Source organism: Lemur catta, chromosome 1 (genome assembly GCF_020740605.2).
Source record: "Lemur catta isolate mLemCat1 chromosome 1, mLemCat1.pri, whole genome shotgun sequence".
Taxonomy (NCBI): Eukaryota; Metazoa; Chordata; class Mammalia; order Primates; family Lemuridae; genus Lemur; species Lemur catta.
The window spans coordinates 169630012-169649697 of record NC_059128.1 but is presented as its reverse complement, the minus strand read 5'-3'; the positions used below and the strand labels follow the sequence as shown (position 1 = coordinate 169649697).

The 19686-nt window shown below is 38.8% G+C and overlaps 1 protein-coding gene across 1 annotated transcript in view; it reads right to left on the bottom strand.

Moving 5' to 3' along the window:
• Nucleotides 1–8728, bottom strand: part of IL20RB (interleukin 20 receptor subunit beta) — a 34383-nt gene extending 25655 nt beyond the window's left edge. The window contains exons 1-2 of the mRNA XM_045555952.1: nt 8465–8728; nt 1369–1495 (exon numbers count right to left, since the gene is read on the bottom strand). Of these exons, the coding sequence (XP_045411908.1) occupies nt 1369–1495; nt 8465–8537 (200 nt within the window). The 5' untranslated portion in view covers nt 8538–8728. The remainder of the gene's footprint in view (nt 1–1368; nt 1496–8464) is intronic.
• Between the last annotated feature and the right edge of the window lie 10958 nt (nt 8729–19686).

The window sequence follows — 19686 nt, the reverse complement described above, 5'->3', positions numbered from 1 at the left end:
ACCATCTGTTCTCCCTTACTCCTTTTCTCACCAGAGGAGGAGGCATAAACCCCAAACAGTCCAGATCTCTCCATCTCCCCAGTCACCACCCTAATCTCAGCCACCATCATCCCTTGCCTTTCTGTGGTCTCCCAGCCTGCACACCTGCGACCAGAGTGATTGGTCATGCCATTCTTCACGGCATCCACACTCAGTAGATCATTATGCTTCTCTTCTTAATGGCTTCCTATAGCACTTAGAATGGAGTCCAGACTCTTCCCCATGGCCTACAAGACTCTTAGCCTGATCATTCACCCTCTCCTAAGCATGATGTTCTCACCACACCGGTCATTCCTCCAAAATGCTGAGTCTTTTTGCCTTAGGACCTCTGCAAGCTGTTCATGCTGTCTCAAATGCTCTGTCCTGCTAGCTCCTCCTGTCTTTCAGACATGGTATAAATATCACCTTCTCAGAGAGGCCTTCCCTGACCACCCAATGTAAAGGAGCCACAGAGTCAATTCACTATTGCATCAGCCTTTTAGCTTTCTCCTAGCACAATCTGAAATTTCCTACAGCCACAGAAAACTTCCTGTGATGATGAAAATGTTCCAGGTTGGTGGTGTTCAATATGGTAGCCACTAGCCACGTGTGGCTTTTGAGCACCTCAAATGTGACTAGTGGGACTGGGAGACAGACATTTTAATTTAACTTGATTAATTTAAATAAAAATAGCCATGTATGGCTAATGGCTACCACATTGGAGAATGCAGACCTAGTATATTTACTGTCTGTCTTCTACTCTAGATGTAAGGTCCTAATATCCAGAAACCTTGTCAACTGTATCCCAGAGCCTGGAAGAATGTCTACATAGGTGGGTGTATACATTGTTAATGAAATATATTAAGCAGTTTCGGTGTCCCTGTCACTCAACAGCTGCAAGCATCTGGACACCTGTAGAAAACCAGAGCTTCCTTGGCCCCAAGGCCAGCTGACCTTTAGGATCACAGTTTGTTTTAGCTCTTATGTATAAGCTCCTTGTCAGGAAAATTGAGATCTCCCAACCCCCAAAAGCTCTGAGTCTCCAAGGATTTATCCATCTCAAGTCCAAGTCAAACTCATTAGACAGTTGGTGACTCAAAGCTGAAAAGAAGCTCCACCACAATGTGCTCATACACATTCATGTTCCCACAGAGTCCACTGTCAAACCCACAGGACAGTTTCCCTTGTTTCTTCAACTCTCTCAATGCCCATGCAGACCGAGGAGGCAGATCACTGGAGGTAAGCTATCCCTGGACTCACAAAGCCTCCTTGAGCTGAGGAGGAAGGGCTGTGCCTTCAGGCACCAACTGATGTCTAAGGGAGAAAAACTTAAAAAAGAAAACAACTCACCCCTGGTACTCAACAGAATAGTATACTGTTTCTCCAGGCATGATCACTGGGCTCCACATCAAGAGATGCTTCATGTTGGCTGAACGTACAGAGAGGTTCTGAGGGGCAGGTAGAATGGCCACTCCACCTGGATCAAGGCAGATAGACAGGCTGACAGGTGGGCTCGTAGTTGGGGAATGCACAGCTTCAAATTAGTGTCTAATGAAAGGCCTCGTGTGTTCATGAACTAGAAACAACTCTAATTTCATCATACTGTGTTAATGCTAAACTTGTGTTGTCATCATTGTTATTGTGCTTTTGGTGATAAGATGGCATATTAATATTAATAGTGACTAATATTTATTGAGCACTTACCATGTTCTATCTGGGTCATGTCCTAGATTGTTACATGATTATCTCATTTAATCCTCAAGGCCATACTGGGAGGTAAAGACCATTAGTTTCTCTGTTGTATATATGAGAAAACTGAGGCACATTATTTATGACTCTTTTTTAAAAAATTTACTTATGACTCTTATGTCAGATTGGCCTAAATCCAGGACTTGACTCTGACTCTGCCACTTACTATGTGACCTTAAGCAAGTTGCACAAACCTGACCCTCCCATTCCTTCATGGCAAGCCCATGCAGGCTCCTACCACCCACTCTGTGACCACCAGCAGTTGGGGGCCTGCTGAGCATGCCCCACCTCACTCCCCTGCCTCTTCTCTAATGTAGGACCCTGGTGACATGCCTCCATCTCCCCCTCAGCATCCACTGCCTGCACTGTGAGAAAACACGTGGGGCACCCGCACGGGAGGCTTCTTGACCTCCCCACGCCCAACCTTGAATCACGCAAGGGCTAGAAAGGAAAAGGGCCAGCCGGGGGTGGGGCAGTCCGGGAAGGCAGGGACTGGTCTCCCCCGACACCCGTCCTCTAGTAAAGCAAAAAACATTTTTCTAGTCAGCTATTTGGGGAATATAAAGCTATACAAATATGAAGTCAGATTTTATGTAACTAGTTAGCTTAATTACATGATTACTTACACATTAATAGAATTCATTCATTCATTAATATAATTTAATTATATAATTTTAAAGCTCTCAGAAATGAAATCTCCAAGCCCATATTGTTTCACTGGAGAATGCTATCAAACATTTAAAGAAGAATTAACAACTTCACACAATCTCTTGCAAAACACAGAAAAGGAAAGAACACTTTCCAGCTTACTTTAGAGGCTAGTATTATCCTGATACCAAAATCAAACGAAGACTAACATACACACACACACACACACACACACACACACACACACATCTTATAAATATATAAACTACAGACCAATAGATCTTATGAACTTCGATACAAAAATCTTCAGCAAAATATTAGCAATCCAAATCCAAGTGTATAAAAAGAATTATACACTATGACCAAGTGGGATTTGTTCCAGGTATGCAAGGTTGGCTCAACATTCAAAAATCAATCAATGTAATCCACCATTATAAACTAAAGAACAAAAATCATAAATCATATCAATTGACACAGAAAAAGAATTTATAGAACCCAACATTCATTCATTATTAAAAGCAATAACAACTAAAAAAAAAAAAAACTCTTTTCAACTTAAGAGAATCAGGGAGCTACCTCAATAAAGACCACCTACAAAAAAACCTATGGCTAACATCTTACTTAATGGTGAAAGACTAAACGCTTTCCCGCTAAGATCAGGAACAGGTAAAAGTGTCCACTCACCACTCTTACTCAACACAGTACTGAAAGTTCTAGTCACTGTAACAAGGCAAGCAAAAGCAGTACAAGAAGTACGGATTAGTAAAACTCCCCCTATATTGCGATGACATGATAGGCTATGTAGAAGGTCCCATGGAATCTATTAATACAAAAAGCAAAACTTCTAAAATTAATAAGTAAGTTCAGCAAGTTCACAGGATACAATATAAACATAAACAATAACTGTATTTCTATATGCTAGCAATAAACACACAGAAATTAAAATTATAATCATCAAAAAACACACAGGTATAAATCTAACAAAATATATCCAGGATTTGTATGGGGAAAACTCCATAATGTTGAAAGAAATTAAATAAGATCTAAATAAATAGAGAGGTATACTTTTTCATGGATTGGAAGATTCAGCATAAATGACAATTCTCCCCTATGCTGATATATAGGTTTAAGGTAATTCCTATCAAAATCACAGCAAAGTTTTTTCGTATAGATCAGCTTTTTCTAAATGTTATTTAAAAAGTCAAAGAAACTAGAATAACTAAAAATTTTGAAAAAAAAAAAAAAGAATAAAGTGAGAGGAATCAATCTACCCAATTCCAAGACCTTCAGTAATTAAGATTGTGTGGTATTGGCAAAGGGTTCACCTACCTCGTTGGTAGGAATGTAAAATGTTACATTAGCTTTGGAAAACAGTCTGACAGTTTCTTGTAAAACATGTAGTTACTATATTATCTAGCAATTGCATTCTTGAGCATTTGTCCCAGAGAAATGAAAATGTATGTCACAAAAGACCTGCACATGGATGCTCATAGCCAACCTGGAATAGGCCCAGATGTCCTTCAACAAGTGAATGGTTAAATTAAACAAACTGTGGTACATCCATACCATGGAAGGGGACCGTGAGCAAGGAACACAGGTGGCCATTGGAAGCTGGAAATGACAAGGAAATGGATTCTTCCCTAAAGCCTCCAGAAGGAACACAGTCCTGCCCACACCTTGATGTTAGTCCAGTGAAATGGTGAACAGATTAGTTGTATTTTGAAATAATTTCAGACTTATAGGAGCACTGTCAAATAATACAAAGAACTGTCTGTGCCCTTCATCAGCCTTTCATAGCTACAAACCATAGTACAAATATGAAAACTAAGATATTAAAATTGATACCATATCATTAACTAAGCTTCAGTGTTTATTCAAATTTCACCAGGTTTTCCCCTAGTGCTCTTTTTTATCCAGGAACCAATCCAGGACTCCACATTTAGTTCTCAGATCTAGTCTGTCTCCTCCAATCTGTTCTCAGTTTGTCTTTGTCTTTTATGACCTTGACACTTTTGAAGAGTCCTGGTTAGTTGTTTTGTAGAATGTTTCTCAGTTTGGTTTTGTCTGATGTTTTCCTATGCTTTTGATTGAGGTTATAAATTTTTGCCATGTACTCACAGGGGGCAAATGATGTCAGTATGTCTTATTACTGGTGATGCTGATCACCTTGATCACTTGGTTAAGGCGCTGTCTCCACTATAAAGCTACCATTTGCTCCTTTAGAGTTAACAAAATACCTTGGAGGAGACATTTTGAGACTATGCAAATATCCTGCTTCTCCTCAAACTTTCATCCATTAATTTTAACATCTATTGGTAACTATTTTTCATAACAACTATTGCTGTGATGTTCTAATAGTGATTTTTTACTTAATTCAATTCTTCTGAAGGAAGAGCTATTCATTCTCTACTATTTATTTATTCAATTATTTATATCAGTATAGACTCATGGATATTTATTTTATTCTTGGTTAAAGTCTAACACTACTGTTATTCATTTCGCTACTCAAATTGTTCCAACTTTGGCCAATGAGAATTCTTTCAAGTTGATGCCTGTGTCCTTTTAACTTGCTCCCATCCCCTTTTTTCATGATACTTTTATTAATAGATTTTTGCTTTTTGGAATAATTTTAGATATACAGAAAAATTGCAAAGACATGTACATAGAGTTTCTGTATACCCTTCACCCAGTTTCTCCTAATGCTAACATCTTATGTGACCATGACACATTTGTCAAAAGTAAGAAATTTAAGCTTCAAGTGACAAGTTAAAAAAAAAAAAACCCACCAAAAATAACCAAAAACTAAGAAACCAACATTAGTACATTACTACTAACTAAATTCCACACTTTATTTGGATTTCACCAGTTTTCCCACTAAGGTCTTTTTTCCATTTCAGGATCCAATCCAAGATACTATGTTGCACTTAGTCGGCTACCCCTTTTTAAGCACTTTATTACTACTTAACCACAAAATGCTTTTGTCTCATCTTGCATTTTTCCTGCCCAGCCCTGGAATCAACCATTTCTCTAAGGAGCCTCATTCAGGGAGTTTTGAAAAATCCCAGTATCAGGCAGCACCTTAGATTAATTCCGAACCTCAAGCTCTGAAGTCCCAGCATTTATGTTTTTAAAAGTTCCCCTGATGATTCCAATATGCATTTGTGATTAGGAGCCACTGATTTAGACCTTACCTCTAGGGTCTAAAGAATAGTTACAACTATGTCAAATTCCCAAAAGCCAAAGACTTCGGTGTATTTCCCAGCAGGCTCTTACATTCCATGAAGACAAGGGACTCTGTTTTCCACCTCTAATCAACAGCCTGACCAGAACCGGGTACATAAAAGGTGCTCAGAAATGCTAAATGAATGAAAATTGAACAAGTGAACCAAGTCCTGGCTCCCTTAGAGAATTAGCGTAGGCCTGACTTCTTTTTTCCTAATCCTTCATGCATCATCAGTTAGAGCCTTTTGCTGCTGAACACCTATTTCCTAAAATCTTGAGTCAGCACAAGGGAGGCAGCATGAAGGCTACCCACCACAAAGGCCTCGGGCAAACCTGCAGGCAGAAATCTTTGTATCTCTTCCCTGAAAGGACCCCCACTGGGTCTGACATCAACTCCCCACATCTGGATCTTCTTCTACCACCTTTACGTCCAACAGCTTTTAAAACAAATGCATCACGAAAGGCAGCATCATCTTCTTTATTTCCTTTACTTTGTCCTCCATCCCTTTTCCTGCCTGTTTCAATGTCTCAGCTTCTTCTGCAGAGAAGTATAAAGGGCACAGGCTCTGGGGCCCACCAAACTGGAGTCAAATCCGAATTCCCCTACTTAACTACATGTATTAATATATACTAGGACAAATAACAGAATCTCTCTTAGTCTGTGTTCCTAATGTGAACAATGGGAATAATATCACTTGTCTTGCAGGACTGACATAAGTCAAGAGAACATATTTGCAAACCTAGGGCACAGTGTGCACTCAGAAATTGTAGATGTGATTGTCTTTGTTGTTATTGTGATTATTATTCACAGCAGGAATCAGTTTCCTGAATCACATACTACATTTGGAAGGGACAGAGCAAGGCAAATGATTTCTATGAAAGAGTGCAACAACTCTACCCGTCTGTCCACTGATCTAGTAACTAATAGAAGTTCATTTAGAATTTGCAGAATTCATCACAGGCACTTACACATCCCAGAGGAAACTGCACAAAGGCAACCTCAACAAAAGCAATTATCTGCTGACACCACCATCTGTTTGTATAACGAACAGATAATATAAATAATAACTAACGGAGGTGGGAGCATGTTGATGTCTTCAAAGTGATTTTGTTTGCATCATCTTATTTAACCCCTCTCTATCTTGAGGGGTGGCTAGTATGACCATTTCACAGATGAGGAAACTGACGTTATATGATCTAGTCCCTGAGCTGGTAAGTGATAGAGCCAAAACTCACACTGGCTCCAACATCCTAGTGATTTTCACCACTGTTTTTTGTTTGTTTTTACTGTATAAAGTTTATAAGTGTCAGAAGAGCACACTCACCTTCAAGTCTGTTTGAAATGGTGGTTTTCAAGAAAAGACTGAAAAGACTGGACTCATTGAAGAAAATGTCAAGTTAAAAAAACACTGGTCTTTCCGCTTCTCATTTGGTCTTCCACCTCCTCCCTTTGGCTTACTGGAGGAATGTTTCCCTGGCAACTCTTTTGTCCCAGCAACTAAACAACCAAACAACTAACTAACCAAACAAGCAGCGTGCTTAGCCTATGCTAGGGGCTGTAGGGATATCAGGAAAGATGCCCTGGCCCCGCTCTCAGACCAGGCTGAAAAGAGAAGTAATCCACTGAAGCTAGAGTATACGGGGTCAATGGTCAAAGGAGAGAGAGGTCTTGGAAGGGTGGCGTAGGAAGAAGGACCCATTTGGAATGATGATAGGAGCATGGACTTGGGATGGGGAGAGGAAGTGGAGATGGTGCTTCTGGTGGGAAATTATTACAATAAAGGCCAGGAGGAGGAAATGAAAGTATAATATGCCGAGCGTGAAGACAGCAGTGCAGTCCATATTTGTTTTCAAGGAGTAGTGAGAAATAGGAGTGAATAAACAAAATAGGGTGAGGCTTAATTTGCTGGGTCATGAGAAACACACAGCAGAATTTGGACATCCTGTGCTGAGCAGTTGGGTGCTGTGAAGGTTTTTGAGCCAGGAAGGAACATCATATATTTGATGTTTAAGCCAGTTCTACACATTTGCAAATAGACTCAGCACTGATTTGTTGCCTGATTAAAACTGAAATAATTAGTTCTGTGTAAACAAAAACAAAAAACCAGAAAGCACTCAAGGCTCCCATTGACACTGAGAATGCAAAGCGCCTAATATCAGAGTATTAAAATTTAAAATTTCTCTTAAATGTGATTTGACATGAACAAACATCAAAGTCTAAGCAGCTGCGATTTAGGAACATTGCAGGTAGGTACATGCAACCAGGAGTGAGGACAAGAAAATTTTGTAATCTTACTGGCAGGGAAAATGCCCCAAACCAAATATTTTTTTTAAATGCTATAAAGTACATTTTCAGCAATGACCAGGAGACAAATCCGATTGTTTATAAGTCTTGTACTCAACATAAAGTCCATATAATATCTTTTTATTCATATGTACTTTGTTAGAATCTTTGTTTCACTTTAATCTGTCCTTACAGTTAACATCTCTGAGGCACACACAGAAAGACTGACAGAACTATGCTGTACCCTTTAAAACTAGATAGTGAGATAAATAACAAAATGCACGGAGCTCTGCTAACCTTTAGACATTCATTTTGATGATTTATCTTTCTAGATTGTTCTGTGGAGGTGAGGAGAAAGATTTTCAAACAGAAAGCAGGCCTTTTCTTTGGGGTGTGGGGATGAAAGCTTAGGTGAGAAACCTTTTATAAAACAGATATAAGATGTTCTATACAAGTATTTCAACCCAAATTCTGAGAAAGCATTTTTCACCTTAACCTATATTCAAGGCCCAAACTATTGGATGTATTCTAATTCATACTTACCTGTGAGCAAACATGGAATCAAGGTGTAGAAAAACCACATGATAAGACTTGTCCAGATTTCTGTTAGAACCATTGTGAAGGTCTCTGTTTGGTAGACTCAGTTTGACCTCGAACATAATTTCCTTCCAGAATGAAGCATTCTGCCCATCTAAGCCACCTTGCTTCAGAACGCATATGCTGGAGCTGAGATCTGAGTCACAGTGAAGCCTGAATTGTTTGGAAGCCTGAATTGTTTGGAAGCCAGAGCCGGCCCAGAAAGCTCAGAAAGGGCGGGCTCTGCAGCACCCTCTTTTCTGCTCAAACTTAGATATTGCATCAGGGGGAGTGGCCTGGAACAGCTCCAGAGAAAAGGTAACTCTGGGGAGCTTGAGAATCTGCTTAGCGGAGATACCTGGATCACAGGCTCTCTCCTGCGGGCCGGATGTCCCTGGAGGCCAGTGAGCAGGCAGGATTATCTCCCCTCCACCCCCGCCGCCTTATTACATAGCTGTCTTCTTCCAAGTCTCCTTCTGTGAGTTCATTCAAGCTGGGTACTGATTAGCTCTTTTTGTTAATATATACCCACTTAAGAAAAAGTACAGAAGTTAAAAAAATTTTCAATACCTTTTTAAAAGTCAGGAGGGGAAAAAGAATATTCATATTTATATCTGCATGCATTTGAAAAAAGAAAATCTGAAAGAAGATATAGGAAACAAGGTTGGTTATCTTGGGGCAGAAGGAGTGAGAATTGGAAAGATGGAAGAGAAGAACAGGACTAAGACTTTTGACAATTTTTTTTGTACTGATTACTGAACCATGTGAATATATTACTAAAAAGTTTAAACTCATTTTAAAAATTGGAAGGAAAATTTTGTGATAGGGGGTTTTGGCTCCTTAAAATTTAGCTCTTTATGCACATATATGTATAAAAAGAAAAAAAAATCAGCTCTTTAAGGACTCTGAGTCACCCTAATGTGATGCAAATACAATAAAAGAAATGAACATGAGTTTCAGAGAACAACGTATTTTGGTTCCACTTTCAGAACTTATTTGTAACATAATCTTGGGTAAGTTAGTCATTTATTTATTCATTCAACCAACATTCACTGAGGGCCTACTATGGGCTAGATCTGGGAATTCAACAGTCTATTCCCTCAACAAGAACTTCTCATCTAGTGGAAAAGATGGACATGGGAATAATCATAAATCAATATTAAAAACAAAATGACAGAAATATTCATAAGGGAATGTAGGAGCACTAAGGAGAAACACGAACCATGTGAATATATATATCCCAGCCTGTAGGATCACAGAAGGCTTCCTGGAGGAGGTGACTCTGGGGCTTGAGTATTAAACTCTGAAATCAGTCAGCCAGGCATGATGTGTTTAGGAAACCACAAGAAGTTTGGTGCAACTGGAGAGCAACGTTGAAGTGGCAAGAAATGGGGCTCAACAGCAGACAGAAACAGGACTCCAGCAGCTTTGAATGCCTTGTTGAGGAGCTTGGACTTCATCCTGAGAGCAATGAAGGTCAAAGTAAGGGTAGAAAGCTCAAATCTGATCATGTCATTCCCTGCATTTGAGCTTTGACCTTTTTTTTTTTTAAGTTTTTGACTAGGGTGGAGAAAGCAGTGCAGGGCACCAGACTGGAGGTAGAAGGGTCAAGAGGGAGCTGTGGCAGTCATCCAGGCGAGAGATATTGTCCTCCACTGGCTTTCTCATGTCTGTATAACGAAATGACCAAATTCAAAAGATAAAGGAGGTAGAACTGACAGCTCCTGGATATTGAGTGGATTGGGAGGGTGCAGGAAGAGGAGCCAAACATGACTTTCAGGTTCTGGGTTTGCGTAATTAGGTGGATGGCAGCACCTCAACTGAAATAATGGAGGGTGGGGTGGGGTCAGGACTGGGGGTGGTGCAGAAAAAGGTTGCATGTGTTCAGCTTGATACGTTTGAATTTGAGATGCTTATATGGGCAGGAGGAGTCTCCAGTATGTAAATAATCTTTGAAGGTGATGGGTGTCAAGGGTATGGTACCCTCTCCCCTACCTCCAGGATTTCAGTGGTAGCTGAGACCTGGGTGAGACCATCCAAGAAGCAGATGTAGATTCAATAGGGCTGTGGATGTGCCCCTGCAGAAGACCCACATTTACAGAGCAGGGCAAGAAAAAGGAAATAGGGAGACAGAAGGGAAAAAAGAAATAGGTCAGAGAAGTGGTCCTGGAAACAATGAAGAATAAAGTGATTATCAAGGGGAAGTGCAGAAGAGAGGTCCAGTGAGTTAATCATTGAAAAATGTCCTCTGGATTTCACAACTGGAAGGTCATTTGTAAATTCAGCAAGAGGAGTTTCAGTGGAAGGCTTGGAGCAGAAGGTAGATAGCTGCAGGTTGAGGAGTAGATGGAAAAAGTAGTGCTCTTCTGATGCAAAGGAGAAGCAAACAACTCCATGAGCCTTATTTTTTTCATTGATAAAATAAGTACAATAATGCCTTGCATAATAGTTGTGGGAATTAGAGAAGAATGCACACAAAGCACATTAGCACAGTACAGGAATGCAGGAGGGATTCACAAATGGTTTATCAACCATTTGTTACATTAACAATTGTAATATTCACATTGTAATATTAACAACAAATAAATTAGGGACTTATTTGCTCTGACTGGCTGGCCCTTTGCTGGCTGCGCATCTTTCAGTTCAGCCCCTGGACCAACAAAGAAAGGCTTTTAGTTGATCTACTAGAAAATAGCAGTTTAAAAGCATAGGCTCTGGAGCCAGATTGCCTAGGTTGGCATTCAGGCTCTGCCACTTACTGTGTTTCTTTAGACAAGTGACTTAAACTACCTGCCTTAGTGTTCTCATCTGTAAATTGGGAACAATTATAATAGTACCCAACTCAAGGCTATTGTGAGGACTAAATGAGACGGTATGCTTAGAACAGGATCTGGCACAAAGTAAGTGTACAGTAAACATTGGCTGTGTATCTTGTTACTATACCATAGTCATGAACACTTGGTGCATATTCTCCTTGATCTCAGCCCAGTGGCTAAGTCTGTGCCTTTGACCTCTGGTCACTAGCTGCTTGAACACACTCTCACTGCTCCCCTAGCCTTTCCTTTAGCTCTAGGGACCTAATTGGGAGTGCTTTATACATGGCTTCAACATCTGTCCCCAGTTCTACCTTTGTTTTCCTAGTATTGGCTTTCTGATTCCTCTGTCCTAAATCCATTTCTGTTCACAGTTTCAACATGTCAAAAGTTAACAATATGAGCCAATGTGTATTGGGTATCTACTATCTGCCAGGAATTGTCTTAAAGGCTTTTCACACACTATATGCATTTTCATTTATTATACAGCAGACTTGCAAGGTAAGATTGATTCTTCACTTTCCAGATAAGAACACAGAATTCAGGGAAATTAACTTACTATAGATCACAGAGTTAGTCAGGAATGGAAACAAGAATTCTAACTGAGGTCTGCCTAAGTCCAAGTTCTTTCCACTCACCTTAAATGCCTCCCAGTTAGAACCAAAGGAATGCTCACAATGTGTCAGAAGGGCACAGAGGAATGAGCCAAGAGATTAGCAAAAAGACCCTAAAGTTCTTAGTAATGTAAAAATAAAATAACATAAAATAAAATAAAAAGAGATTAGCAAAGACGTTAGAGAACGGGCAGACCTCAGTATGGGCTTCCAAAGATGTACCTATCTAGATTTGGGTAGGAGGGGGAGAGATGCATTCACTGCTCAGCATTCCAACTGGGAGAATGACACGAGCAAGGCCAAGGATGGAAAGGTTGAGGGGAATACAGACTGAATTAGAGGATCAAACGGAAAGGGTAAGTAAACAGAGAAAATGGAAAAAGGAATAAGACTCCTTTAGCTACGCTATGGATGAGGAAGGAGAGTTGTTCACTAAGCCTTGAGATCTTAAGGTGGATAGTTAGTTCTACCTGGGCATGAGTCCCTGTCAAGACGACCCTGCCCAGCACTGCCATGCTCTGACGAGGCAGAAGGGCCTTGCCAATCCTTCTCAAGCCAATGCAAGTATGTCCCGGCTCAGTACACCCCAAGGGGCACTGAGAGGAATGTCATCTATCAGAGCTTTTCAATGACAGTTCTTCTCAAGCCTAGGTCATGATCCAACAAGACAGTCAGACCATCCGCCTCTGCCTGGGTCATGTATCACTGGGTGAGGACTTCTGGAGGGCTGTGCTTCTTCTGCTAGCCCCATCCTTGCCTGAACATCTCCATCTCTGACTTTGCCTTTCTCTTCTAACTCTGAGGTACTTTTTCTATACCATCTCATCAACTGGTTGTGATCTCTTGCCTATGCAACATGCCTAAACCAAACTATCCTCTCTCCTGTTGCCTGCACTTCTCAGGTTAATTTCAAGTGCCTTCCACAGAGTTAGAGGATCATCTATATCTGAAGATGAATTGCTGGAAGAATGGAGCTATTACTATTTCTTATCATCAGCAGGTGCGATTCACAAATAGGACTTTTTCCCCCTATTACACTGTCTGCCACTTAAATCTCTGATATTTAAATATGGAAGGAAAAGCAAGCAGATAAAAGGGCTTTATGAGAGGTAAAGAGAGGTAGTGGGGAGGGATGGGAAGTTTGATGGCCACGGAGGAGACTCATAAGCTCTATGTGCCCTGTAGGGCCAGGACTAGAATGAAGCAAGGGAAGCAGCTAGGGTGCAAAATTTGAGGCACTCACTCTTAGGGTTGTGCAAGTCCAGAATAGGACCTGGTGTTCTGGCATGGACTACGCGGTCAATTACTCCATTCCAGTAACCCTTCCTTGTCCTGCTTAACACAAAATACTTCCTTCTCTTTGCACCAAGATTCCTAAATATCTATGTCCTGTGTTTTTAGCACATGTGACATTTAGTTGTAACTATCTCATTTTTTTTTTCTTTCTAGAAGTAACAGGGAATCAAAACAGTGTAATTCCTCTTGTCTTAGACTGTTCTAACTCCTGTTTCCACCACGTTTGCTCTGGGTGTAATTTCTACACATTTTCAAGCTCCAATTCTCAGGGCTCCTGCATTCCTTTTTCATCTCCTCTAGACATACTTCAGTTCTTCAACTTCCTCTCTAATGTTTATCGTCTGGTCATCAGAAACTTAACCTCCCCAGACCCTAAGAAGTTTTCTTAGGGAAACAATTCCTCAATAAAACACTTAAGTCTGCCAAACTGTCCTCCTTCTGCAGTTATAACTGATTTTATTCTCTTTGACATCCCCCAGACAACTCCTCTTAAGATAGAGAATCAGGGTTTATTCAGAATAGCCCTTTGTAGTTAAGTGTTCAACATTTAAGTAAAACAAAGACCATTTTAATCAATTTTAAAATTTGAAAACCAGAAGCAATGCTCCATAATTGAAGATCTACATAATTTTCAAATGATTTTGGTTGCTGTATTTCATTCAATCTCTAGTTAATCCTAGTCATCCATGAAGTGGAGCATACAATATTGCTCAAAGGTCAATTTTATCAAAGGCCTCTTTTGATCATCCTATATAAATTAACACCCTCACCCTTACTGTCCAACCACCTCAACTGTTCTATTTTTAATTCAGAACTCTTCTCCATTAGGCATTACATCACTAAAATACAAGTTTATGAAAACTTTGTCCATTTCTTCACTATTATATCACTAGAACAGCCTGAGCAATCAAACATGTGAAGTGGTTTGGCTGGATGGATAGATAGATGAATAATTATCTCCAAAAGCTAAACACACAGACACACAATCATATATATATTAATAGATATAACAGTTCATATAGTTTTTTCATCTTGACACCAGATTGTCATATATTCTGATGAAATCAGTATTAGTTCTCTACAACATCCCCCTTGTCTATAGTCTAGAAAACATATCAAAGCAAGTTTATTTGAAATATATGAAAAAATGCTCAACATCTCTAATCATCAGGGAAATGCAAATCAAAACCACAATGAGATATCACTTATCCTCAGTGAGAATGGCCTTTATCAAAAAGTCCCAAAACAATAAATGTTGGCGTGGATGCAGAGATAGGGACACTCGTACATTGCTGGTGGGACTGCAAACTAGTATAACCTCTGTGGAAATCAATATGGAGATACCTCAAAGAGATATGAGTAGAACTACCATTTGATCCAGCAATCCCATTACTGGGTATCTACCCAAAAGAACCAAAGACATTCTATAAAAAAGACATCTGCACTAGAGTGTTTACAGCAGCACAATACACAACTGCAAAGATGTGGAAACAACCCAAGTGCCTATCAATACATGAGTGGATTAATAAAATGTGGTATATTTATACCATGGAGTTCTACTCAGCCACAAAAAACAATGGTGATATAGCACCTCCTGTATTATCCCAGATAGAGCTGGAACCCATTCTAAGTGAGTTATTCCAAGAATGGAAAAACAATCACCACATGTACTCACCATCAAATTGGTATTAACTGCTCAACACTTAAGTGCACATATAGTAGTAACATTCATCAGGTGTCAGGCAGATGGGAGGGGGGAAGAGGTGGGGATGAGTATATGCACAGGTAATGGGTGCGGTGCACACCATCTGGGGGATGGACATGCTTGAAGCTCTGACTCGGGTGGGGCAAGGGCAATATACGTAACCTAAATATTTGTACCCCCATAATATGATGAAATAAAAAAATTTTAAAAACCCAACAAAAAAACCAAGTTTGTTTGGCATTACTTGCCCTAAAGAAGCCATGTGTATTCAGGGATTACTAATTTCTTTCATTAAGTGCTAAAAAAACATCAATAATCATTCCTGTGCTTACCCTAAAATAGTCCACCTTTTTGTCTCCACAATGTCCCAAAGGCTATCTGCAGTTTCTCCATAGCCTAAGATATAAATTATCTGTGTCCAGAAATGTATTTAAAGCAATTAAATACCTTAACTACCTTAGATGTCTACTTTAAACTACTGGGAAACATTCTCAAAGACACTTTGGTATAAAACATTTACCTTGTGAACACAGCTAATGGTAACTAAAACTCCTCCTCCTGTTCTTCAGAATACTAGTGAGCCCAATTTAGGTTCTATTCATTAAACAAGTCTCAGCAAACTGTATACTTTCAGACCAAAAGAGCACTTCATTAGTACACTAGAAATAAACATTTCAGTTCCTCAGTCACTTGGTTTAGGTCATGTGACAGCAAGAAATTGGGGTGTGGGGCATGCATATTGTGCTGGTCTGTCAAGTGTTTAAAAGACAGCAGAGTTGAGTCACATAAACTTGCTCAACACCAACAGAACCAGCTTATCAGAAGAAAGTAGCAAGCCAATGCTTCTAATAATGGTTTTCCCCAGAACCAGTAATTGAGCATTTTTTAAAAGTTCACTGGATGCTGTTCAGAACATAAAATGAGGATATCATCTACCCTATATTAAATATCCTTTAAGTAAAAAGTGACCACAGTTGTGAAGCCATATGGAAAGAGACCTATACAAATGCAAGACTATAAAAGACCCTCTTATCTTCTAGCAAAGTATTTAAATGGAAAAGTTAAATTATGCTGTAATGTATACTCCTAATTTACTGATTTGGACGATGTATCTGAAGTGTTTCTGAAAAATAAGAATTTCCAGATTCCAAGCCAAAAACTCTCCATGTTACAGGAAAAATAGGGATCAGCAGTAAACCAGGGGGATAAGGGTTGGGAGTGTGAAAGAAAGTCAATTATACAAATTAGGTCATTTTTTTAAGACAGAAAAAAAAAAAGTTTATTTTATCCTTCTTGGGGCAGGGGGCAGAGAGAGAGGAAAGGAGAAGCGAGAAGAGAGCAGGGAGATGGCATGGCATCCCAAAGAAAGAGAAGGGAGATGCCAGCCACAAATTAGGTCATTCTTGTCATACCCAACTAAATCAGATTCAAGGGGCTAGGAGGAAAAACACTTGAGGAACAAATCACCCACTCCAAGAATAAAATTTTCCACAAGCCCTGCCTGTTTTTCTTAGTAAAAACAGTTTGCCATAACCCTAGATCAGTTTTACCTAGTAGTTGCTAAAATGACCTACCACAGTCACTTACCCATCGGAGCTTGCCAGCTCCCAGAAGCTTCTCTAGTGCCAAAAAGCTTTCTTTCCAATCATACGTAATTTGGGGGTGGGGGTTGGGGGCAACAGGGCATTGCTCACTGCAACCTCAAACTTTTAGGCTCAAACGATCCTCCTGCCTCAGCCTCCCGAGTAGCGGGAACTACAGGTGCACACCATCATGCCCGGATAATTTTTCTATTTTTTGTAGAGATGGAGTCTCACTATGTTGCCCAGGCTGGTATCTTTCTAATAAAACTCCCAATCTTCTCTTTGTTCTTCAGGCATACCAAAGACCACTCAGTCCATGTGTATGCCCCAAATTGCAATTCTCCCTTTCCAGATAAAATGTTTTAAATACAGAGATTGATCTAGTTTCACTTTGACAGGAGACTTCATTACACTGAATTTGTTCACCATGTGCACTGGTGAAAATAAGGGGACCATCACACTAGATCCCAGCTGATTGCTGACTCGTAGGAATTCAACTCGTGTTGTTAGCTTCTCATTTTTAAAGAGAAACTAGAAATCTCAATTTTATGTAAAACTCCAATTTTTAAAAGTTGGCAATAAAGCACTGTGTGGATTGAAAACTATTCCTGTATAAGGCCACTGTGTTTGGATGTACCCTGAACAAGGCACCCAGCCAAGAAGTGGGAGTGAAATTCAGACTTCTAGACAAGGGGCTGGGCCTGTCTGCAGAAAAAGGTGCCTTTTCCTAATTCTCACAAAAGTACTCATAGATGGTGGCAATGCAGCTTCTTAGCACCCTCTGGATTAGATGATAAAGCATTACAGCTGGAGATAATTTACATGCCATGTATTTACAAGGATGACCTTATTCTAACAATCCAAGTTGCTCATCTGCTAGGCCATTTTATTTTTCTAGCAATGGCAATAGATTGCACTTAGCCTTCCTATTTTGTTTAGTGATACATCTGTGGAACAGTCTTTAATAGTGGAAGGTGCATGTGTTAACTGTATGTAATAATAAATGAGTAACAGATGTGTGAGTATGCATTCAGCTGAATCCTAAGAATTTATGATCAAATAAGGGATACAGCAGCAATAGCTTTCCTTTTGTTATTGAGCTTACATAATGTTCTAAAAAATCATCTTCCAAGACTCTGGAGAAGTTATTTGTAGAAGTGGGTTAGGCAGGGTTATCTGTGTTATATGCATTTAAGTTTGATAGCTAAGTATCTCCTCACATGTGGAAGAAAACTTCTATAATACTGCTCTTCCCAGGATCCTCCTAGTTTAAAAATAAACCTACAGATGGCAATGTGTCAAGATACAGAAGCCAGGCTGGGATTAAGAAGACCTGATTTTTAATATTACTACAAGTACTGCTACTACCTAGCTACATATATGTTTTCTAGGGTTTCTGTTATTAAGAAAATTATTTCAGGTAAAATTCATGCTTATAAAAACAGTCATTGGTGTAAGGATGGGGTTAAGACTTTTTAAGAATTGATAAAATGTTAAAGTACAAAATAGTTTCCAGTGAGGTTTTCATCCCATAAGAGACACAATAGATATTATTGGCACACATTAAAGTATTGGCACACATAATATTGTAACTATTGGAACTCTATAACTACAATAAATCTAATTATGGCACAGAAATATGCATTCTGCTTCCAGTGCTAGTCCATTCTTACTTTCTCAAAGTTCTGCTCTGTATCGGCTCAGTGGGGTCTGCTATAAATAGTTCATGTCTGTATGGCAAAGTATCAATTGCTCCTTTTTTACAACCATCCATTTTTTTCATAAGGAAGACTGGAGGAAAAAAACCACAAAGAGAGAACAAAAAGAAGACATTATCAAATGTTATGTTAAAAATTAAGGAAAGATGTTTACTATCTAGTCATTCTACGACCACTTTAAACTATTTTTCTCAATTTATATTTATGTGATTTTACAGCAAAAAAACATATGACTTTTACTTCCATTAAACTTATCCACTTATAATTACTTTAATAAACAAAAGAGCATTGAGTTAGAAAGATAATAGAATATGAACTAAAAAGGCTTTAAAAGTAGATGTAATAAAGATGAAAATTTATATGATGTATTAATTTTATTTGCTGACTTCTGTTGCTTATTGGAAGAACCCAGGGCTGCCACCAAGTGGCAACATAAGTCTTTAAATGATTTTAAAATTTAAATAATAAAAAAATTAAAATGAAGTTAAAAATTTTCATAAATTATACAATTTCAATTTTACCATCAATAATTCTGTTGTATTAAATGTTTATAACACTACAAAGAATGAAAAGATTCATATAGGCATTATGGAAATTTTTGAAAATATCATATGGCTTCCTACTGTTTACTAAGTTATGTGATTTTAGTGAGTGTTTTCAATTAAAGTGTTGATGCTTACTTTGCTTAAATTTCCAGAATTAACAACAGGGAGAAAAATACAACTGGTATTTTTCTGTGGCCTACAGAAATAGATTCAATACTTCACAGTAGCCTCTCATCCACATACCCAAAGTCCTACTTGGTAAACAAAAAAATATGATTTATTTTTTTTCTCTAACCATATCCCTTCATACTCCTCAAGTACACATCAATTTTAGTGTCCCAGTCAACAAAACTCAAAATTGAAACGAGGAAGTGAAAATGGGAAATATTATTCCTGACAATTTCTAATGTTTAGGGAGGAAAAAACCCAAGGATCTCAGTGCCTCCTATTTCCCCCAAACTTGGCCATAACTTATTTCATACAGGCATAAAATAAATATAACATATCCTAATACAAGATGCTTTGGTAAATTAATACTAGGGGATAAAAAGTAACATTGGAGTATCCATTTACATTTGAAAAGCTAAATATCTCTGACACTGCTTTGGTCTCTTTAATAATCAAATGAGAAGCATCAAAAAAAGTTCTTAAGAATTTAGTAATTTTGTTTCCAACAGTTGTAAATTAAAATTGTACATGATAAAAAAAATTGTACAAGATATTTTCTAACTTATGTCCCATCTGTTTTGCTATACATTGAAGACAATGAATGAATTTTAAAAAATAATGGCAGATACAACACACTGGGTATTTACAATGGCTTGTGATAAATACAATACCTGAAAATAATTTCTAATTTTCCATTTATTATTGCTATTTAGTCACAGAAAAAATTAACACTTTCCAAGAAATTTA